The sequence below is a fragment of the Aotus nancymaae genome, unplaced genomic scaffold (assembly GCF_030222135.1).
Source record: "Aotus nancymaae isolate 86718 unplaced genomic scaffold, 86718_ANA_hifiasm-v0.15.2.pri h1tg000041l, whole genome shotgun sequence".
Classification (NCBI taxonomy): domain Eukaryota; kingdom Metazoa; phylum Chordata; class Mammalia; order Primates; family Aotidae; genus Aotus; species Aotus nancymaae.
The window spans coordinates 19194827-19218228 of record NW_026988455.1 but is presented as its reverse complement, the minus strand read 5'-3'; the positions used below and the strand labels follow the sequence as shown (position 1 = coordinate 19218228).

The 23402-nt window shown below is 42.4% G+C and overlaps 1 protein-coding gene and 1 pseudogene across 2 annotated transcripts; one reads left to right on the top strand and one right to left on the bottom strand.

The window, feature by feature from the left end:
• On the top strand, nucleotides 1-22713 carry FAM240B (family with sequence similarity 240 member B). 2 transcript variants are annotated; one of them, XM_064361275.1, is made up of 3 exons: nucleotides 1-116; nucleotides 13523-13668; nucleotides 22104-22713. In XM_064361275.1, exons 2-3 carry the CDS (start codon nucleotides 13526-13528, stop codon nucleotides 22195-22197), a joined length of 237 nt encoding a protein of 78 aa, XP_064217345.1. In that variant the 5' UTR covers nucleotides 1-116; nucleotides 13523-13525; the 3' UTR covers nucleotides 22198-22713. The 2 variants fall into 2 exon arrangements, with proteins under 2 accessions (XP_064217345.1, XP_064217344.1); XM_064361274.1 differs by lacking the exon at nucleotides 1-116 and adding an exon at nucleotides 2492-2646.
• On the bottom strand, nucleotides 10517-10786 carry LOC110569519 (guanine nucleotide-binding protein G(s) subunit alpha-like; annotated as a pseudogene).
• Nucleotides 22714-23402: the final 689 nt, after the last annotated feature.

The following is a 23402-nucleotide window of genomic DNA, read 5'->3' as shown; positions in this document are numbered from 1 at the left end:
GGACAGAATCTGTGGCCTTCCCAAGCCGGATCTGAGGAATCAAGAGAGGGCCTGGGAGTCTTACCCTCCTTTGCACCTGAGCCGGGTATCAGTTCACCTGCAAATTCATCTTTAAGGTACAGTGCGTTGAGCTTGTGTTGTCAAGGGTGGGAACATCTCGGAACTTGGGCTGCAAATTGAAACAGATACCACCCCTTATATGTGTGTCGTTTACTGACCACTTTAATTCATTTTCTCTTCACCTTGAACACCTACCCTGTACCAGTTGGGAATAACTTAGATGAGCCAAAAGATTTTTTTCCATCTCTGATGCTTTCCATCTTTTCCTAAATGTCAATGATGCAGAAATTTCATGTTAAAGAGTGTGGGAAAAGCCAGAAATTAGTGTCAATCTCACAGAGCAAGGCTCTTTTAAGATTAACCAAAACAAAGGTACGTCTCATGTTGGTTAATGGATAATTTAGTCCCAACGAATGTTTGTTGTAGGTGCCAAATCATGGAAGCTTCTCAGAGAGCTGATGGTGGGAGATTGATCACTAATTTGAGGCTTTTACTTGACTAACCTGAGACTCGGGAAATTCAACTGTAGAATTCTCTTTCATCTGACTTGATATAGTTAGCTCTTCCCTAGCCCCTCATCAGATAGATTCAAGTACATGAGCCTCACACAAAGTCCAGCTTCAATAAATGTTATTTGATTAAATTGATATTTAATTTAAAATTTATTATAAAAGTGAGTTCTTGTACTCTTGAAGTGTAAGTCAATTACAAAAGTAAATTTAAGAACTGCCATTGGAATTATGACTTTTCTAAATTGGTAACATTTTACTGAAAATAGAATTAATCCTCTCAATGGATTACACTGTAGTTAAAAACTACGTTTGCTAAGGGTGATGCAGAGAAACAGAATTGCTTATTTACCAAAGTCTCCTTTTGCTAAAGCCTATCTAATTGTTGATATTTCCCCTTCCCATATGTGTAAAGCAATTAGATATCCTCATTTGAAAATGAAAAAACTGAAACCCAAAGTCCCTGTAATTTTGAAGTTACAGATTATTCCCTTGAACTTGAGGCTGATGGTTTTTCTGACTGTTAGAGCCAGATGGACCTCAGTGAACCTGTAGATCAAACACCTCAACTCACAGATGAGGAGACTTAAGTCTCTTTTCCAAACTCTTTAAAAAAACTTTTTTAAGAAAAGTGAATGAAATTTATAAAATAAAAAGCATCAAACATGTATTTTAGAAATAACTGCATGTTAGTATTAATATGGTAACTATAAACCAAATAGCATTCAAAGCAATTAGGAGACACAGAAATTTTAATTGACCATTTAAAATATCTATCTACTGTTAGAACTTTGAACATTTTTTTTTACTTATCTCAAACTATTTATCTGTCCTATTAGCATTAGAATGCAATGAAACTGATTAAAGTTTATGTTTATTTATTTAAATAATCATTTATTTTATGTTTGACGCAAAACTGAACTGAGAAATGTATTGGTTATTTCTCTATGGGCACTGCTATGACTCATCAATTCATTAATTCAGCACATATTTTTTGAGTTAGAAAAGCCAATTGCTTTCCAGGCTCTGTCTTAAGGTGGTCCATTTAGATACGTTCTCCTGAGTCCAAGACCTGAAACTATGCTTGTGTCTTTTCACCAAAAGGTGAATACATTGACCCAGACTTTTCTGTGCTTAAGGAGACTGGAAGGACCTCTACAGAAGTCCACAAACATTCCATCACTCCCATGACAGCAGAGGGCAATATGGAATTACGGAGTAACATTTCAGGGTTTACAGACTTTGACCTGCACTTTTACTTCTAGGAGTTTATGCTATAGATATGCTTATAGATGTGAACAAAACATATGATTTGCTCTGGGATCACTTCCCTCCACACCTCCCCAAAAGTGCTGACAGTGCTCTTCTTCCAGACGTCTCGCTGTGACCTGCGGGGACTGTCCCATTTAGACCTGGCTGCCTCTCTGGGTGCCTCAAGTTTCTGAGGAGTTACACTTGATTGATGGAAAGCACACATTGTGGGGCAGGAAGATGGGACATCCACCCTACAATTCTACTCTCACTCAAAGGGGTTGTAGAGATCACTAATGAGCCTTCCTTCTAGATAGTCCATTTTCTGAAAGGAAACAATGTTTCCAGAAACGCAGCTATTTTGGGAAATCAGACCCTGACTGGGGCTCACTCTTTAAAAATACACATAGCCCATTTTCTGTTCAGGAAACAAGTAACATCGATTAGTGAAGGCCAAATAGCCTCCGGAAAGGCAGTTTGGTGAAGGAGAGGAGAAAAACAATATTTTAGCCAATTTTTGTATTCTAACCACCTTGCCTTTGTAAAAGCTTTTTTTTTTTTTTTGAGACGGAGTTTCGCTCTTGCTACCCAGGCTGGAGTGCAATGGCGCGATCTCGGCTCACCGCAACCTCTGCCTCCTGGGTTCGGCAATTCTCCTGCCTCAGCCTCCTGAGTAGCTGGGATTACAGGTACACGCCACCATGCCCAGCTAATTTTTTTTGTATTTTTAAGTAGAGACGGGGTTTCATCATGTTGACCAGGATGGTCTCGATCTCTTGACCTCATGATCCACCCACCTCGGCCTCCCAAAGTGCTGGGATTACAGGCTTGAGCCACCGTGCCCGGCCTGTAAAAGCTTTTAATAGGAGCAGAATATAAGATTTTTTTAGAGAACTGATTACTTTTAGCTTTAAATTCTTTGGAGAATTTGGACTGACTGGCAAGTGGTGTCAGCATGAGGGGATGATGGCTATCTCTCTGTGTGCACTGAAAATGTTCCTCAGGCAAACAATGGCCCTTAATTCCTATCTGCCGATGGTGTCAGGAAGATGCATGTGCTTTCTACTTTTTATTTCAAAATAATTTTAGATTTCGAGAAAGTTACAAAGATAGTACAGAGTGTTCCATATACCTGTCACCCAGCTTTCTCTAATATTAACATCTTACATAGCCATGGTACATTTATCAAAACAATAAAATTAGCATTGGCACAGTAAAATGTACTGCGGAATTTATTCAGATTCTCTCAGTTTTCCACTCCTGTATTATTGTCTCTTTTTTCTGTTCCAGGATCCTATCCAGGATACCATGTTGCATTTATTGGTGTGTATATATATATATATAAAATTGCAGGCAGAATTCATCCGTCAGTGCACTGATCAATGCATACATATACCAGTGCATATATACACCTATATATATATACACCAACAAATATATATATACCAATAAATGCAATGTGCTGTATATATATGTATAATCAATCATATCTCCTTATTCTCCTCCCATCTGTGATCGTTTCTCAGTCTCCCTTTATCTTTCATGACCTTGACACTTCTAAATGAGCAGTGTTCAGGTATTTTGTAAAATACTCTGGAATTTGAGCTGATCTTCAGTTGCCTCATGAATAGACAGCATTCTGGTGTTAGGGAAAGTACACCATAAAGTCATCGTGTCACATCACGTCACACCAAGGGACACATGATATCAACAGTGCTTAGAAGCGTTAAGAGCCTTAACCACGTTAGGGGGGTATTTGTTTCTCCACTGTAAAGTGACTACTTTCCCCTCAGTCACCAAGTCATCCCAGGCTCAGGGAGAAGGCAACTTAACTCCACCTTCTAGAGAGAGGGGGAGTATCAAACAATTTGTGATCATATGTTAAAACCACCACAGTCATTAGTAAATCTTTGGAGACTTATCTTTGATGTTATGCCAGCATTCTGTTCCTCTTTAAAATGTCGTCCACTCATTTTACCACTGATGAATGGTTTCTGCCTGCGATAATTATTACTGTGGTATTATTACTGTGGTGTTCTCATGGTGATTTTCTCTTTTCCTGATTCTTTCTACACTTACTCACTGAAATTCTTCTGAAAGTAATAGTTGTTCTTTCTCCTCCATTTGTGTATTTCAATAATTTATATCAATTTGAATTCATTCTTTGGGTCATAACTGACATCATGTTATTTATTTTGTTGTGAAAATTGTCCCTCTTTGGATATTGAGAACTCCCAAGTTGACTAATTCTGCAATACCCTTCACCTGTTTTTTTAAGCCTTTGTTACTTTGTGACACTACAAAATGAGTTCAAGGCTTATTTACAGAGGTCAGAGCTCTGAATAAGAAGTTGTAGGGGGAGGGGGATAAATGGGAGAGAAACAGAGTAAACAGCAATTTTTCTCTTGAAAGGAGATAAAAGCAATGTTTACTTTTTAGCATTCATTTGGTAGTAATTTCAAAATTACAGAAAAGATAATTCAAAGAATTTCTCTATAGTATTAGCCAGATGCATTGATCATCACCATTTACCCCGCCTGATTTATCATTTGCCTTATAAATTTACATATCTTCCCTGAATCACTTGAGATAAGTTGACATATCATAATCCCTCACCTCTAAATGCTTCAGTGGATACTTCCCAAGAACACGGTCATCTTACATAATTACAGCACACTCATCAACTGTGGGAACTCTAACACTGAAGCATCCTGTTATTGTCCATATTCCAATTTTGTCTGTTGATTCGATGTTGACCTTTATAGCATTTTGAAATCTAGTTTTTGAACAGATGGACTAACTAGACTGATGTTTATGATCCTACCCATCTTCCTCCCGGGAGTGGCACCCACCACTCCTCTCCTGGGTGAGGTTCCTATTTGATTTAGTCAGCAAGGCTCCCTGACCCCACCCACAGACTGGCAGGATTGAGCACACAGGTTGGACCTGGATGGATCCAAGTGAAGCTCTTGCAGAGCATCTTAGAATAATGATAGTCTATGATGACAGATGCTAACTAGTCCTTATTTTCCAGGGCACGTGAACTTTCCCCTAAATGGAGGAGGAAAGTGGCTTAAACTGTGGGAGGTGGTGACAGGACTTTTGGCATCAGACATTGTGGCTTCAGAGCCCAGAACCAGTGCTTACTAGTTCTGTGACTTAGACAAGGATTTAAACCTTCTACCCCTGGCTTATTGTCTGGTTACAGGGAACATAATAAGATTTACTTCCCAGAGCTCTTGATACCATTAAGTGAGATAACTTTGAAGATCACATTAGCAATTGCAAAATACGATTCATTGTTCACTGCCACTTCTGTGATGTTAGCACCCCATGAGTGGACATTCTGGGGGCTGTGAAATCAGCAGGTCTGGACTCTTGGCTCTCCCCATCATGAGCTCTGGAGCTTGGGGCAAGTCAACCTCTCAGACTCACTTTCTTGCTCACAAATACAGGAAAGTAAAACCTAGCACAATATGCTGAGGATTAAATGAGATAGCATTTGGTACTGTATGCAATGCAGGTTGCTAATAAAAATATAGATGGTGATAATATTTATCATGGAGCAGATAGTACATTAAGTACTTTTCATGCTCCGTTGTCTCATGTAATTCTCAGAACAACGCATTTTTCATGTGATAAAATTAAGCTCCATAAGGATCATATGAACCAAGAGTCACAGGGACTTCTCTCATAATTGTGGTGTCGTTTTTTCCTGACTTGGTGCCACCACAATCAATTCTGGCAAACTCCGAGGGAATAACATGGGTGAGTTATTGTGGCACATCCAGTACAAACAAGCTTTTTTTAAGCCCTTTAAACTCCCAGCTACCCAAGAGCTCACTTGTATTGCCCAGGCAATCTTTTCTTTCTCCTGAGCCTCCTCCTGAGACCCAAATATACTGCTAGCAAAATCTGAGGTGACTTTGAGGGATATTAATTATAAGGAGACTGTGCAGAGGGAATCAAGACTGAAATTCAAATAGCTGGACAGAATTTTGGAGGGAAAGTTAAAAAGACAATGTTTTCTGAAAAGGTGCTAAACTAAGGAGAACACTCCCACATTGCACTCCAGCTTCCATCTGAGAAGGTGAGAGAGGACGGGAGGAAACTCCGTCTGCTCTCAGTCCGTTGGGGCCCGAAGGTGGGGCGGGAGGTGAAGCCCATCCAAATGTCTTCGGGCCACAGCCAGGTGGAGCCATCTTACTCCCAGACGTAGTAAGTTTGGACCTAAAGGTATTTTCACTGTGGGTGAAAAAGATCACCTGAGTGGAAATGGAGTGACGATGTGTCCCCTGCACCTGTGGAAGCAGAATCTCCAAGTGAGGGGCTAAACAAACAAACACCTTTGGTGCTGGTGTCAGGAGGAGTCTAGTTTTTGTTTGTTTGTTTATCCTTACCATGCCTGGCATGAAACTGGCCACAGTGAGCACTTTGACAGAAAGCGCTGAGAGGAAAAGGGATGTGTGTCTTGAGGCGATACACAGGAGATCATCTTGGGAGAAAGTTAATCTAGTTCTGCTTTGAGAAAGAATTGATGACTTGCATATTGCTCTCAGCAGATTTAACTGGATGCCTGCTTTCTCCGCTCCCTGCTCTTGTCATGAGCTGCTGTCTCTCTATCCGGTGGCTGGGTGGTGTGCTGGTGATGACACAGGCTTTGGAGTTGGGTGTGGTTTAAATCCCAGCTCCATCACCATCGACAAGGTGACCTCAGGTAGTGGCTTGCCTCTTTGTACTTCCTCTGTAAAATGAGGATAAGAAGAGGGTTGTTGTGAGAATTGAAGGTGAGATGTAGAGCACTTTGAAGAATAAAAGGTATTCAGTAAGCGCTCAATAAAGAGCATAAAAATAAGCCAGAGAACACAGACCTGCAGCCCACCAGCCATTAGGCAAACATAGGGTGGTAGGTTTTGTCTGACCACTTAGCGGGGGCAGACCCGCTCCATTCCTGAACTCACTTCCACACTCCCCTGGTTGCAGGGCTGAGTTTCAGTTGCCAAAATCAATGGATTTCCCGCCACTGTCTACACTTTAAAAAGGAGAGCTATTGCCCTCTACCCATGAATTTATAAAAACTGGGGAAACAAAAAGATAAATACAATAAACCTGATTTTTAGAGGTGGGAGGGAGAAGCAGACAATATTCCTAAGTGTTTGTTATAAAAATAACCAGAATAACTCATGCATGTGGCCTTCTGGACACTAGCTATTTAAATTTGCTGTTCCTGCTTTTGGAGCCCCTGGGGATGGAAGACAACACAGTCATCTGGGTTATAAGAAAAATAAATGATCTTATATTCTGAGAGAATCTCAGGTTTAGAGGGAATTTAAAAGACATCAAGGCCAGGCGCAGTGGCTCACCCCTGTAATCCCAGCACTTTGGGAAGCCAAGGCGGGGGGATCACAAGGTCGAGAGATCAAGACCATCCTGACCAACATGGTGAAACCCTGTCTTTACTAAAAATACAAAAATTAGCTGGGCATGGTGACACGTACCTGTAGTCCCAGCTACTGGGGAGGCTGAGGCAGAAGAATCGCTTGAACCTGGGAGGCTGAGGTTGCAGTGAGCTGAGATCACATCACTGCACTCCAGTCTGGCAACAGAGTGAGACTCTGGGAAAAAAAAAAAAAAAAAAAAAAAAAAAATCAAGAGCACATACATGCTCCTCACTCCTCTGAAAAGTCTCTTCTCTTCCATCTGCATACACAGGGATGAAAGTAGCAAGCAGAAACTTAGAAGGCGCATGAGTGTGCACCTCTGAAATTGGGTTTATAAACAAAAATCAATTGCACAAGAACAGAATGGAGACACCTGAATTTGAAAAGTTGCTCATGTAAAAAATAGGAGCTTAATCTTATAGAGCTTGAAAAGTAGCTCGGGAAGGTTCAGATGCCTAATGGGTTTATGTGTCTGCACATTGCTTAGTATTTCTTATTTCTGTGAAAATAAAAACACTACCGATCCATCCCACAGGGGATCACAGCGGCTTTCCCTTCTTCCCCACCATACAGAGAGAGCAACTTGAGAAAGCAATGCTTTCCCACTCTCGTTTGAGCTCTAACAGGGGCAGCACCATATGCGTATGGCATATAGCTAATGATTTTCTCTGCCTGGGCCAGGTGCAGAGGCAGAGAGAGCAACTGGCAGTGCCTAGGTTTCCCATTAACAACCCAGGGAAAGGCAGACCTCTTTTATTTCCTGTTTCCTGCCTTATTTTGATGCTTTCCTAAAAATACTTTTCTAAAATTACTATCCATTCTGTTCAAAGTGGGCAAGCGACGGTGAGCCCAGTAAATGAGAGCAATAAATGTAAAACAAGTTTTTTAAAAATGGAAGGAAGAAGATGGCATGGCTCATCTCAAACAAAAGGCACTTTCTCTTACGGAAGTTCTTACACATTGTCGTAATCCTACCTGCTGAAGTTCAGGTTGCCCAGCAGTTTTCAGCAAAACAAGCAGTGAGGCTGTGAAGTCACATGGAGGGATTGAGCCCAAGAGTCGGCACAGTGGCAACTGTCCACTTTAGTAAGACAGTCACTCCTTAAACATGTTCAGCATCACTCAGTAAATGTGATTACGGGGCCTGACCTCAGAGAGCCCACAGATATAACATCTTAAGTGATGTAAGGGTGAAACTCATCACCAAGAGCTTTGCTGAAGGCTTCTCTGGACGTGGTCCGACACTGGACCTGGGACAAGATGGGAAGCCTCTTATCCCCATGATCTAAGGCTTTCTAATTCTTACAGCCCAGTAACAGAGATAAATAAGCCTTCAAGATGGGCCGAGTCAGTAAGAAGCAAAACATTTGGTGTCATGTATAAACTAAACACAAGGAGACTGTATTTAGGTGGTGGTTCAAATTCAGTTAGCACTTTTGATGCCTGCCAGGGATGGGAGATGGACTGTGAGTTCCCTGGACAAGTATGTGGCATGTGGGGAGACGCACTGAGGAATGAATAGTGGGCTGTGTTGGGGGCACTTTCCTGCACATCACTACACTTCATCTCCACTTCAAGACTAAGGAAAGGGGCTCAGAGCAAGTGAAGGGCTTGCCTGCCCGAAGTCACAACAGTGACAAGTCCTCCACTGAGCTTTGTCTCCATCCTGGTTGTCAGGATGCAGCTGTGTTTTGCAGTCAGGACAGCTGTGTCTACATGACCCCTAGTGGGGGCGCTGCAGCTTGGTGAAGAACTCCAATCCCAGTTGCTGCTGGAATGACAGCAGTAGCAAGCCTGACCAGCCAGAGTGGTATCTGCCTGCTTGGGTGCAGAAGCAGGATAGGGGGCTGCCCCACGAGACAGCTTAGGAAGGAGGAAGGCATAGAGAAATCAACATAGTTCAGGGTGCCCTGTAGGGAGAGCACAGGGAGGAGGTTTCGAGGAAAGCTAATGAAGAAAGACATAGGCTCTATCTGTAAACAGAGAATGCATCCCCTAAGAGGGGCAGGTAGGTAACCCTCAGACTGCATCCAGCCAAATGCCATGTTTTGTTTGGCCAGTGTGGTGTTGGGCCTTTTTGGAAAGCATGTCTTGAAGCAGAACACGTGATCCTTCAAGACCTAGTGCCACTTCTCCCAGTAGCTTCACCCCTTTAGGATGCTTACTGATCCCTGAAGACGTCTGAGTTCCTGTCTCCTCCTTAAGTCCTTCCAAAACTCATGCCCGCTATTCTCAAGCTACTCTCTGAAAACGGAGACCCCAGAAGTGCTTTTTGATCAAACAGGAATTGGAAGCAGACCTCGCATGCAACAGATTCTTCGTAGCCTGATTTCCTTTGGATTCACCCTGATTTTAATTTACTCCTTGGGTGTGTGGACACCACCCTGCTTTCATCTATTTTCTGTAACCCAGCTCATGACTCTGCAACCATAGTATCTGCTAGAATAAACCCTCTTTCCATTTCCAAACCACACCTTCCTCCCAGACAGAGAGGATGCGAAATGCCATGCGGATGTGAGCAGGCTGTGTTCCTTGTCTTCGTAACGAAGCTCTTTAGAAAACAATGTTCATTATTAATTTTGAGAAAAGAAGAACACTTCAGCGAGTACCTGTTTGACCAAGCTGTCCTTTTTCTAAATACCAGGTACCTAATATGGACTTGTAATCTTTAGGGGTATTTTGTAAGTTTAAAAATCTGTGAAACTATCATGCACATAAAAGGCATTACCTTTTGCATACTTAAATTGCAAATTCTGCATTTAACACCTTCCTCCCAGTTAAAAGCAAGCACTATCTTCTTCTTTTTTTTTTTTTGCTGAAACATGAAGAGAATTTTTATTTATCACGAATGTTGATACTTATGTTTACTTGCAGAACAGTCACGGAGAGATGTGCAGGCAAGGTATTCGTCGGGTTCAAGGGTTTAGCACAACATCTAGTACACAGCAGCTCACTAAGGAAAGACCTGTCATATTTTGCTCAAATGCCAACTTTTGGTACAGTCGATTGTCAGTCATTTCTTATAAAGATGCCTTTTGGATAGTTGTTATACTACATTTCTGCCAATTTAGGATTTCAGTGCATTTTTGTTTTTTCAATCATCGTTCAAGGTCAGGTAGTAAGGGCCCCTCCCCGCTTGCCCCCGCCCCCCGACAACAGAATGGTAATCTTCTTAGAAGTTCCTAAGACCGAGCAATTCCAGCATGCAAATTGTGATAGGACATAGCCTGGAAGATGAGAAACTGTAGCCGTCATCTAGGGATGATATATTTCATCGCTGTGGCTCCTTGCAGCCTGCGGGTCCTCTTCGCCGCCCTCTCCATTAAACCCATTAACATGCAGGATCCTCATCTGCTTCACAACGGCGCTTTTACCAGATTCTCCAGTGCCCAGCAGCGGCAGACGGTGCGTGGCCCGGAAGACCTGCTTGTCCTTCTACAGCTGCTTCTCGATCTTTTTGTTGGCCTCGCGCTGCGCCTTCTCGTTGCGCTGGTCCTCGGTCTTACTGTTCCCGACGTAGCCCATGGCGGCGGCGGCTGCGGCGGCGGCAGGGCGCGGGCGGCCTCACGTGGGCCGGGAGGGCCGGGGCAGCCGGCACTATCTTCTTATCTTGAATTTGCATATCAGGAAAATGAGATGCCTTAAATATCCCTGGAGTCTGAACAAAACCCACAGGAAACCTAATTGCTGTAGGAGGGCATGCATTCCACACCCTAGTAAAATCAGATATATTTTGTTAGTGGCTTCTCTTTCAATGTCCAGTGGCTAGAAATTTATTAAAATTCTGTGCACCGAATTATTACCCCAGGAAAGAAAATAAGTAAGAAATATGCCCTTGAAAGACAGAAGTGTGTGCACGGGTCAGGCTGGAGGATAGCCCCAGCGTTCAGAGAGGAATTCCAGAGGCTCTACGGCACAGCTCCAGCTTGGCAGACTGCAGAAAGACTGTGTTTCCCTTACCCAGAAAGCGCAAAAGCGATCCACTCTCAGACCCTCGATGTCTGAGATACTCCAAAGGGGCCAGCTCTTCGTATGAAAAAGATAATTTGGAAGGGGGTCATTTCATTTAACTTGAATAACTGAACATCCGTTAAATGCTTCAATGCATCGAAAACAAAGTAAGACTGGGCTTCTGTTCACGAAACTTTACCCCTCTAAGTCACAAACACCTCAGCGTCCGTCAGTCGCAGGAAAGGGTAAGGTCACCGAGCGCCTCAAGTGGGAGAGGGCACCTAAGTCAAACTTCCTCTTTCCACGGAGTGGCCGGGAGCCGTAGAAGAGTGCAGGCTCCAGGTCCTGACAGCCACACCGCTCTCAAGCAGTGGAACCTCGACAGGGTCTATCAATGCCTCTGAAAATCAGCTCCTTCGTGTGCAAAATGAGATGTGAATTAGCTCGATTTAGCTATTCCACAGTGTGTACATATTTCAAAACTTCATGTTGTATGCAATTATATCCAGTTTTTGTCAATTTAAAATATATTTAAAAACTATTTTTAGATGTTTAATAAAAAATAAAAATGTTTTAAATAAGAAAACAATGGCCCTCATGTAGCTGTGTGTGACCAGGGAGAACCGTCCCCCCCCCGCCACAGAGCGCCTGGCAGGCACTGAAGAAAACATTCTGTCCCTCTCCTCTCCCCGCATCTGCTTCCACCGTCCCCACCCTGACCTGCCTCGCCACTGCCACCCACCACATGCTCAGCATAGTTTTTTCCAGGGCAACTCTGACTGTAGAAATAAGCAGGTGATTGGAAGATGGTTCCAGGAGGAAGAACGCCGGAACTGGATTCTTAAAATCTTTATCGAATACCCAAAGTTGTTTTCAGTTTCAAGTTTCTTGTTACCTCAGGACACTTACACACGCTGTTCCCTTCACACAGGAAGCTCTTGCTGCCTCTCTGATAAAGGCATCATATTCTACTATTATACATATAAATAAAATATAAATTATTTTATATCATAAATATAAATAATAAATGTTATTCTCTGAAGCTTTTTCTAAACTCCTCTGTCACCCCCAATCCTTTGGGTGCCCCAGGAAAACCCAGCTTGCGTGGGGTCATAGGGACTTCGTAGCTGGGAAGTAAGGGACCGGGTCCCTTTCCAGTCTCCAGCCAGGGCTGAAGCGCTTCTCTGAGCAAGAGCTGCCAGCAGGCAGGGAGGGCTCTGCTGTGCAGACATTTGTGTTCACCTGCCTGATGGCACTATAAGATCTGGAAAGTGGGCCACGTTCGGGTAAAAAGCAAACATTTTTGAGTTAAATATGTGTCCCTTCATAGGATGTATACACATATGCTGAACGAGCTTGCTCCAGGCATACCCGTTTCCAAACGCAGTGGGCACGTCTGGCGAGCAAAGAGCACCTGCTTTGAAGATGGACACACCTAGGTTCAAATGCCAGCGCTTGTATTTTCAGTGATGGCCACGGGCAGATTCTCACTCTAGTTTCCTCATCTGAACAGTGAGTGGAGACAGAGCTGCAGTGAGCATCAGATGGGATGGTGTGTAAAGCGTGCCTGGCACACACTGGGTCCTTGATAGATGGCAGAGGCTATTGCTGTTCTGTGAGGATGGAAAGAGCACGCTGTTGACTGGGTGCTGGCTGGCTGTCATGCATGAGGCTTAGTACTTATGTTGGCGATGCACGCCTTCCACACGCACACACACAACTGTGAGTTCACTCTTAAAGGATCATTTTTTAAGAAAGCTAAAATAATGAATCACATACAAATATAAAATGAACATGCATTAAATATTTTATTTAACTTATAAATAAAGAAAAAACTAGTAACGTATTACAACTGATTCAAAAGAAATTTTAAAAACACATAGATGAAAAATTGATTGATCTTTGTGGGTAGAGTAATTGCATTTTAGTGGGCAAAATTTATTTGGATTTCTGTGTTCATGAATCATTTTCATTACTGTAATTGTCCTATAATTTACAAAATTGTCAAATGTCTCAAAGACAGTGAAAAGGGCAAGCTTTAGAATCAGATAATCTGAAAGAGTTACCAGATATCCTTTTTGGTTTTGTCTAATTCAAAATTTTTCACAATGTTTTCTGGCATATCTATTATTATTCCCATTTGCAGTTGAGGAAATAGACTAAGAGTACAGGTGTGTGATGTGTCTACAGTCACCCCCCCCCAAAAAAGTGTAAATATCAGTGTCTACGTATAAGTTCATCTTTCTATCACTCCAAACCCAGAGTGGCTTTATCTGAAGGACTGGGATTTGCTTTACTTGTATATTTCAGGGGATGAACAATCAATACATCCGTCGAGAAGTCTTCTGCTGTGAAACTTGTCATGAGCTCAAAAGCTTCTGGGAAAAAGAAATTAGCAAACAGACTTTTTACAGAGAACTGGAGGAAGATCGTCAGGAAAGAAGCGCCCTGAAAAAGTATGTGAATTTTTTCTCTATTATTACTTTTAAAGTGGATTTCCTAGAAAGATGCCAGATATGAAGACGGAGGTAGTGAATTCTCTTTGGTGTCCACTATTGTAGGAATGTACATATGCTGGACATGAAAGCGTAAAATCTGTACAGCGACAGGAGGAATTGCAAGCTCTCATGAGGACATGGGAGCAAGGCTTGGAAGGAAGAAGTTCACTGTACTCACAGGTCTCAGAGAGGGGGTCACAATGTCCCACAGGGCCAGAGGGGAAGCTCCTGGTTTTGGTTAGGTGGGAGAAGAGCTAGTGAAAACCTCTCAGCCAGAGTCTTTGTTGGGGTTTCTATGAAAAAGGCAAGGCAGGGCAGAGTGTATAATTCAGGATTGGTTAGTTTGGGTAATTCTGGTAGGCTTTGGGCTGTAGGAGTGGTTTCCAGTTCCCTGGTACCTGGCCCTAGGATAATCAAGGGCAGGGGAAATAGTGGTTCAGTGTGAGAGTTAGACACGGAGGTGGCTAGGGCTACAGACTTGAGATTGGTTGGTCTGGAGATCGGCCAAGCCTTTTTCTATCTCTAAGATAGGGCTAGCCCTGGCAGGGGCAGTCTCTTCCTAGCCAGCAAACTGTAAGATGTCAAAACATCATAAAACATGGAAAACATCACCAATACATCCACTCATTCAGTCCTGCAGGTATACCAGGGATTTTCCAGCTCAGCACTGTCCACATTTAGGGCCAAATAATTCTTTGTTGTGGAGGGCTGTTCTGTGCTAAGATGTTTATCAGCATCCTTGGCCTCAAAGCTTAGCTATCTGTGAGATCGCCACACACATTGTGACAACCAAGGCCACCTGGAGGGCAAAGTCAACCCTGATTGAGAATCAATGACTTGTAGATTTGGACAAGACTTTTTTATACAAAAAAATGAGATTATATTATTTATGTCTTGATGAATTAAAACAATCTCTTCGCTATTTCTTCTCTGTTGCAATCTCCAGCACATGTGGTTACACTAAATTTTAGGGTTAAGTCGACAGATATGTATATGTGCGAAAAACTAGTTTAATAAAAAGATCCTTCATCTGGGATAATATCAAGATTCTCGGGAGAAGGATTCTCAGTCCAAGGAGTCTGCTGAGAGATGAAGGTTTGCTTATGTCGGAAGACGCGTCATGTGGACCAGCTCAGTTCTTCTGGGCCTGTCCTAGTTCTCTGTCCCTAAAATGGGAAGAGGCTAACCAGGATGTCTGTCTGCTAGGATGTCCACTGCAGGTGGAATGGCAGTCATGGGTTCTCCGTAGCAGAGCACCACGATTCTATGTTTCTGTGTCTGCCTAATGCATGCTGAGCTGCAAACATGAGTAATTCACATGTGTAAAGCTCAAAGTTAATTTCTAAAACAAAATCCTTTCTTAAGCCCCAGAGAGGAGCCTCTTTCCATACTCAGAAAAGAGCTCTGCCAACATTCCAGCCACTCTCCTGGTGGCCTAATATGCAAAACTAGGCTTTCCTACATGCTAGAAGAATCTCATGTTAGAGCATCCAATCCTGGAGATTCTCAGGGAAGTGAAGGGAATCTGTTGTGTGGTCCCCACCATCTTCCTTTCCCCAGTCCTGGCCCACTAGGCCACTGGAAGCCAGATCCCACCATCAGCCCTGTGCTGTGTCTTCCCTTCCAGAAAGCAAAAACTTGTAATATGATCTTATTTTTGTCAAGATAGTAAAACATATATATATGCACATATATACATATATATAGTATATACATATATAGTTAAATACTATATATATAGAGAGAGAGTATATAAAAGAAAAGGATTAGAAGAAAATAGACTAAGATACTGAAAGTGGTGATTTTTGACTAATGGGATGACAGATTGTGTCTCTGTGTGTGTGTGTGTGTGTTCTCATATCTTTTCCAAAAATTTGGTCCTGTGCCATTTTATAAGTAAAAAATAATAATAAGTTATAAAAATGGCAATCAACTGCAAATGGTCAATAGAACAAACTGCATTAATTCTCCAGGCTCCCATGTGCCCCAGAAATGACCCCTCTCCTAAAGATTGGAGCAGATTTCTCTACCTTCTATGACTGAAAGAATAAATCTTTGCGCTCATCATGAAACATTTCGCTAGTCTCCCCCAGCTAAGTGTTTAAAGACACGATCACAGCAGCTGCAGGACTCAGAACCAGGATCCCACCCGGAGCTGGGGAAGCGAGGTAGCTCCCTGTGGTCTCTCCTTCAGCCTCGAGGCCACCCCCAGAGCCAGCATGCTTATCAATTGTGAATTAAAATTCTCAAAAGTCTTTTTAATTTGGTAAACAATGAATTAAAACCTAGTCGTTTTATTTTTGCTGGAAAAAAATGCAAAAATGCACCTATCCCACATGAACCAGGTTTCGCAAAAAACCTAGAATTTTTAAATGAAAACCAAAATGTCAGAACATTTGCTTAAATCCCCGCTGATCTGAGCAAATAGTTTGAAACACTGTCCTAACGAAATAATAATCTCCCAGCATATACTTGCAGACCAGTGAATATAATAGACACCTGAGTCCCTATTTCAGCCCTGTGGACGCTGCCTCCCCCAACTCCACTATAGGCAAATGCCCACCCTCCAATATACACATGCAGGCACACACACCTTTTTTTATTCTACCCTCCATTTATATTTTAAAAAAAATCCAATCCACTGTAAATCAAGAAATGTTCTAAGTGTCTGAGTGAGCAGTAGAGACAAAAAAACCTCCAAACCCCGTTGTTGACAGGAGAACAAATCCAATAATGTCTCATGCTTCTCTCCCTCTGCTGAGCTAACCTGGCAAGATGCTGTGCCAGAGCCGGGTGAAGGGTGTTAAACACACACCTGTGGGTTCGGTGACCCTGGGAAGGAATCCAGGGATGGGGAGAATCCATTTTTCCTAGGAACTGATGTTCTATGTCTGGCAGAGGCCCGGGGGTGAGATCACAAGGCAAAGTGGGTAGTCCCAGAACTGGAAACTTCTTTACTTTCTCTGAATCTGGATAGAGAAAAGCAACAGAACATGGATGGGTTAGTCCCCCAAAGAAGTTGGAAAGTGTTTGGAAGCAACTAATTGAGGTAATTCGAGAAGAGTCAAGGGCTGCGTGGGCATCCTCCGTGAGCACACCTCCTGGTTTGCCTGGGGCAGTTTGGTATCATCATTGACTGCAGTCCCTTTTATTTTCAAAAGTATCTCAGTTTAGATCATAAATCTTATGGACACCTAAGTGCCCAGCCGGTAGCTATAACTAAGAAACTGAACAGTGAACAACTAATGTTTTCATGCAAGAAATGTGGTCTTCAAAATACCTCTTCATAATTTAGCAGATCTCAACAGTGTCAGGTAGACGTTAAATCTGGGGGTACCTCAAGCCTCACCCCAAGACCACTCACCTCCCTCTGCTCTGAAGCCTGCTTATCAATTATATCAACTAGGATGTTTTCAGCTTCAGGCAATCAGATATTTGACTCAGAATCTCCCAGCCAGATGAAAATCGCTATTTCAAACTTTTTATAAGAAAAGAGTTAGTGTACAAAGAATAAACAGAAGAGAGAAAATTTTTAGTTAGATTTTTCATTCAAACTAAAAGGATAGGAAGGAAGCAGCTGGTGAATTGAGTCGGTCAAATCAGTATGCCAAAGCTTGCCAGCCTGTGTGGATGGACTGAGCTCTGACCCTTGACCAGAGACCCAGCCAGTGAGCTACAAGCCACAAGGTAACCAGACGCAGGCCCGCCTCTCCCCACTATGAGGAAACAATTGTCAAGGCATGCTTCCTACCCGTGAGGATGGCGTAGGCGCAGCAAAATCGTCAGGTCACTTTTCATACTAAAGCAAAAGCACAGAGATCGAGATCGGAGTTCTGAGATCTGAAATGGGAGATCAAGAATTCAATCAACTCTCAATTCCTTGAGGACAGGAGTATTCGGTTGCTCTTCTTCACATAGCATGGTAGCCACTGAAGTGCCCCACTCGGAGGCCATCCAGAATCATTTGCTTTGGAAGCATAGTTGACTGGTAATGCCAGTGGCTCCCTTTCTGCATCTACCATTGTGGGTGAGCCAAAGCCATACCTCCCCAGGCTGCCCCTAGCCAAAATTGAGGGTGGCAGAGGTGCTAGTTCTAGGCAATTCCTGCATGACAAGGCTTCTCTGAAGGCAGCATTTGCTCAGGGACTCCCCACCAGCCCAGCCCAAGCTTCCTCAGAACTGTGCTGTGGGGTGGGTTCTTCCTACTCAATCGTTACTTCCCCCTCTCTTCACAGATGTCAGACCAGTGCTGAAGTCTATAAGGCTCTTCCTGACTGCTTCAGTTTCCTCCCTCCTTTATTTTTCATAGGTGTTTCCCACAAAACTCCTTCTTGGAGGACTGAAACTGACACATATGTTTAGTGCCTAGCATATGATAGGAAAAATATAATTATGGATCCAGTTGTCCTCACGCACTCCAGGAATAACATTATGATCGTGACTTAAGAATCTCACAAATATCATCCTGTTTTCTAGGTAAGCCCCAGACTTACCAAGGAGAATCTGTGCTCCTAGAAATTAACAACTCCTTAACAAATCAGAAGACTCTAGAACAAGAAACAGTAAACATGACTTGGTCTCCATTTGAAAAGTGAGGTCAATATTTTTAGGCTGAAGGTAAAAATGTTCTCTCTGAGCTTTAATGCCAGTCGTATGGCTCTTCTGAAGTATCTGAATTTGTAAGCCAAGTTTTAAGCATTATCTTCCTCCTATGGACCTTCCCTGCTGCAAAAGGAAAGCCCCATATATAAATCTATATTCACTAGTTTACTGAGAACCCCAAAATAAACAGAAGCAACACAGTAATGAAAGATATTGACCAAAAAGGAGCACCAAAGTGTCTAAATATTCATAAGACAAGATTTAAAAGACATTTGGGTAGATAGAGACCTGAATTCTTTACCATTTAGCAATAGCATATAACTGCTATACAAAGTAAATGAATATGTTATGAACCCCAGATTCCTAAATTTTTTTTTCCTAGAATGAATCACACCAAATGTGTTAATTCAGGTCCTCTAAGAAGCAGAGGGCAAGAGATTAGATGTGCGTGAGATTTATTGGAGGAAGCACCTGTAAATGAAAAATTGGAAGGAAGCTGTGGTGTGCTGATGGATGCTTAACCACTGGCTCTCTGGAGGAAAAATGTATGTGTGTATATACATGCATATGTTTATAAATCCGACTGATACGAAAGTTGTGTAGCACACAATTTATAAACAAGAAAACGCACAATATTCTTTATTATAAATCCCATATAGTCACCTGGTTCTCACAGAGAATAATAATGGAAAGTGTTTTTATTCATTTTTTGCCAACCTCTTGTATCGGGGCCAACTGATGGTTGAAATTCAACCATAATTTGAAACAATTATACAAAAAATAAACGCTTGATTACTAGCCAATTCAGCAAAGAAGTCAATTGCTTTCTAGTACTGGAAGAATGTTTCCTCAACTTTTTTTTGCTATTTATAATATATTAGCTACAGACATGGCACACTTTTAAATTTAATCCATGTTAACATTTTGTCCATCATTTTCTTAAGTCTACACCAAGGGTCAGGAAGATTTTCTGAAAAGAACAAGACAGTAAATATTTTTGGCTTTTTAGCTGTGTTGCAGCTCTTGAACGGTGTCATTGTAGTGTGAAAACAGCTATAGCCATATGTAAATAAAATATGTAAACAAGTGGGCAGGGCTATATTTCAATAAAACCTTATTTACAGAATGGGTGGCTGGCCAGATTTGGCATTAGGGCCAAATCTTAGTTCAGACAATGAACAAAATAGTACCTCAAGTCATGCATGATTTATACTGTTTGCAACTTCCGTGGTGTAAAGATTCCCACCACAGTCTGTTTCAAGCTACCAGTGAGATGTCAATGAAGACAAGTTCAGAAGAGGTGTTTGGCAGTAACGCCTCATCATGTAGTACTTTCACCATACAGGTGAAATCGACCTAAGTAACCTGACGAACATAGATTGTTGTAAAATGCAGTAAAATCATTAGGAAGTAATGAATTTTGCGTAGTCAGTGCCCTTGTTTTAATACAATTTAATTAGAACTTTATATAATTTACTTTTAATAATGTCTGTATTTAATAATTAGCTTAAAAAAATTCCTGAAAAGTAATCCTTGGTTCTCTTGAAGTGTTATGAGCCAGCTTCAGCACACCACGAAGCCAAAGAAATGAAGGAAAGTCATCAGAGTGTGCTGAGGGTCTGACCTCCATGAATGAGGTCAATGAAGGAGAAGAAGAAGGAATTAGGACTGGGAAGACAGCAGGGCAGCCCTAGTAAGTTTTGGGCAGAGTAACGAGGAGCCAGTGAGCCAAAGCCACCCGCTAAAGAAGTTCTGCAGCTTGCTGGGAGGGGCCTGCACTAATACCACGGCCATGCCCAGTGGCTGTCTGAGAGCAGCCTGCAAGAAGTGTGGCCTTGGCATTGATCTGAGGCAAATACAAATGGAAAGAAGCTGCAGCCACCAGTCAGCTTTGTCACCACACCCAGTAAAAGTTACAGTCCCTTTGTTAATGAATGAATCCTTATTAGGTTAAGAAGTCCATCAACTTCAGTGAAACACCCAGGCAGCAGCCCTTATTAGTGAGCTTTAAAAGATCCTAGGTGACAAAAGTCATGTACTTGAAGGCAGATTTAGTTACACAGGCTTTCAGAGATGTGTAACCAAAAAAGCTTGTGAAATTGGGTATTCTCCAGGTTGGAGAGGTGGATTACAAATTAAAATATAGGATGAATACTTAATAGCCATGATGCAGAAATATAGTTATGAAAATTACTAATCTGTAGAAATCAAAGTAGAAGGTCACAGAAGCTCGATAAATCATCCCTCTGTAAGTACAGTGCCCTCTGACCAGTGGTGCGGAGCGGAATTCCCCACATGTGAGGAAGCTGCCCACTCGTGGAAGAGCAGCAGCAGCCCTGTGCTCAACAAACACACAAACTATACTTTGATGTCACTCATTTCTATTCAAAATCGAGGTAGAATGAGGACTACAACCAATGTCTGGACACTACTGCCCCATGTGCCTCATTCTCTGACAATATTTCAACTTTCAGTCCCCGCTTGCTCATGTGTTTATGCAACAGGCGTCACCCAGCAACAGGCTCGCGTGCCAGATTCTTTCCATTCTTTCCTGGGCCCATAATTAAGCAGAGCTGTAAGTAAGAAGTTTTCCTGAAGCCAATCTAGTGATAGGTGCCTAGAGCCTTCAAAATATTTATACCTTCTAAGTGGTATTATTTCACCTCTGGGAGCCACTCTGAGGAAAATAGACTGGGATACAGAAAGAGTATTAAGTATTATACTCCTTGTACGGTTATTTATAAGAATGAAAGATGAAGGTGAATTCAATTGTTTTAATTCTTTTCTGTATATTCTGATTTTCCTGTAGTACACGTATATTATCTAACCCCCAGAACCTCAGAGCATGACTCCAGAATCTTTCCATTCTTTCCCAGGCCCACAACCGAGCAGAGTTTAATACCCTCCCCTTGGAAGTTAGGATTTCACTATATGAATCTGAGGGGAAACATAAATGTTCAGACCATAGCAGATTCCAAGTCTATTGTTTGAATATAGGTACATAATGCTCCGGTACCATTTGTTAAAAAGCCTATCCTTCCTCTATCCTTAACCCCTTGTCAAAAATCAACTGGCCATGTTACTGTGTATTTATTTCTGGACTTTCTGTTGTATTCTGTGCTGTTAATCTATTTGTTTATTCACTGCCTTGATGATGGTAACTTTATATTAATCCTCAAATCAGGTAGTGTGAGTCCTTCGACAGCATTCTTCAAACTTTTTAAGGCTAATCTACTTTTGCCTTTCCATATAGAAGTTGGAATCGGCTTGTTGATAGCTATAGAATAGTCTTGCTGGGATTCTGATTGGCATTACGTGGAATCCGCCTATCAATTTGGGAAGGATTACATTTGGGATAAAGCCGTCTATTCATAGACATTGCCCTTGTGACTATTCATTTTTTTCTTTGTTCATTTGTAAAAAGCATTGGGATTTTTAAATTATTATTTTACTTTAAGTTCTGGGATACATGTACAGACTGTGCAGGTTTGTTACATAGGTATACGTGTGCCATGGTGGTTTGCTGCACTTATCAACCCGTCATCTAGGTTTTAAGCCCCGCATGCATTAGGTATTTGTCCTCCCCTTAACACAGAAACAGAAAACCACAAGCACTGCATGTTCTCACTCATAAGTGGGAGTCGAAGAATGAGAACATATGGACACAGGGAGGAGAGTAACATACACCAGGTTTGTTTTAAAATATCCTTGAGAAGAAAAAGCCATGGTTCAGTGGACCAGCATAGGTGGAGACAAATGCACTGAGCATGTGCACGGTTTCCCCTCCGCAGGCTCAGAGAAGAATGGAGGCAGAGGCTGGAGAGGAGGCTGAAGATGCTGGACAACCCTGATGAGAAGGAAAAGCCGGCCAACACCACGGACTGAGCGTTGCCCACCTCACTGACTTCAAAGATAGCAAGCGACCATGGGCAATTTTCTAGGGGAAAAAAACTAACACCCAAGTTATGCTGACTTACTAAACAGGACGCTCTCTATTTGTGCTTCCATTTGCTAGGGGATTTACATGTGAAACCTCCCCCAGTGCTAATGGGAGTTATTATCCTGCTCAATCCCCTCCGAACAGAGGACAGGATGACCGCAAGTGGGATAGGACGCTCAGGCTATTTAATAAAAAAGCTCTTGGAATTAGCACTCCCCGGGACTCACAGGCCCATGTAGCATAATGTATTTCCACATTTCCTTCTCATTTCAAAATGTTTCAAGTCTTGAGACATTTGGAGTGTTTTCTCTAAGCTTACTGAGTGCAACGACCTTGATGAAAATTTGGCTTCCCCGGGTCTTCTGGAAAAGGAGTCATAAAATCTTGTCCTTCTTTCCCTGCTTTTTATGAACACAGAAATGTAACTGCTTGCAGAAATAAAGCTATTATTATAAAAAGAATTTAACAATGTGGCTTGAAAAGGAACTCAATTAATTTATTTCTTCCTGTAAATGTGTTGCTTTTTCTTCATAAACGGGTTTAATTAGAAGCATGCAATGAACGCGTGGCGATAAACTTGGTTGCAGCGCCCTTGAGGTCAGTCCCCTGTGTGAACTCCCTTCACATCTGTCGGGTTAGCTCTCTGGTGGCACAGCAGGTGTCCAGACACATTCTAGAGTTTTTTTTTTGAGACGGAGTTACGCTCTTGTTACCCAAGCTGGAGTGCAATGACACAATCTTGGCTCACCGCAACCTCCTGAGTTCAAGCAATTCTTCTGCCTCAGCCTCCCGAGTAGCTGGGACTACAGGTGCGTGCCACCATGCCCAGCTAATTTTTGTATTTTTAGTAGAGACGAGGTTTCACCATGTTGACCAGGATGGTCTCGATCTCTTGACCTTGTGATCCACCCGCCTCGGCCTCCCAAAGTGCTGGGATTACAGGCATGAGCCACCGTGCCCGGCTACATTCTAGAGTTTAAAGTCACCCTCACGTTAGCCTCTTCTCAGGCCTCAAACACCATTATAGGGCAGGTGGCCTTCTATGGGGGCAGTAGTGATGGGGCCACCACTGCCCTGCTTCCTCCCTGCAAGGCTGCAGCAAAGGGATAAAGACTAGGGGCCAAGAAGCACAGAGGGCCAGAAGGGCACA

Bases quoted from the DNA above. Each gene is read 5' to 3' on its own strand.
- FAM240B (XM_064361274.1), top strand. From the start codon at position 2,605: ATGATCCACCCACCTCGGCCTCCCAAAGTGCTGGGATTACAG. The intron at 2,647-13,522 runs GCTTGAGCCACC...TGTATATTTCAG, and splicing joins CCAAAGTGCTGGGATTACAG to GGGATGAACAATCAATACAT. The intron at 13,669-22,103 runs GTATGTGAATTT...TCCCCTCCGCAG, and splicing joins GAAAGAAGCGCCCTGAAAAA to GCTCAGAGAAGAATGGAGGC.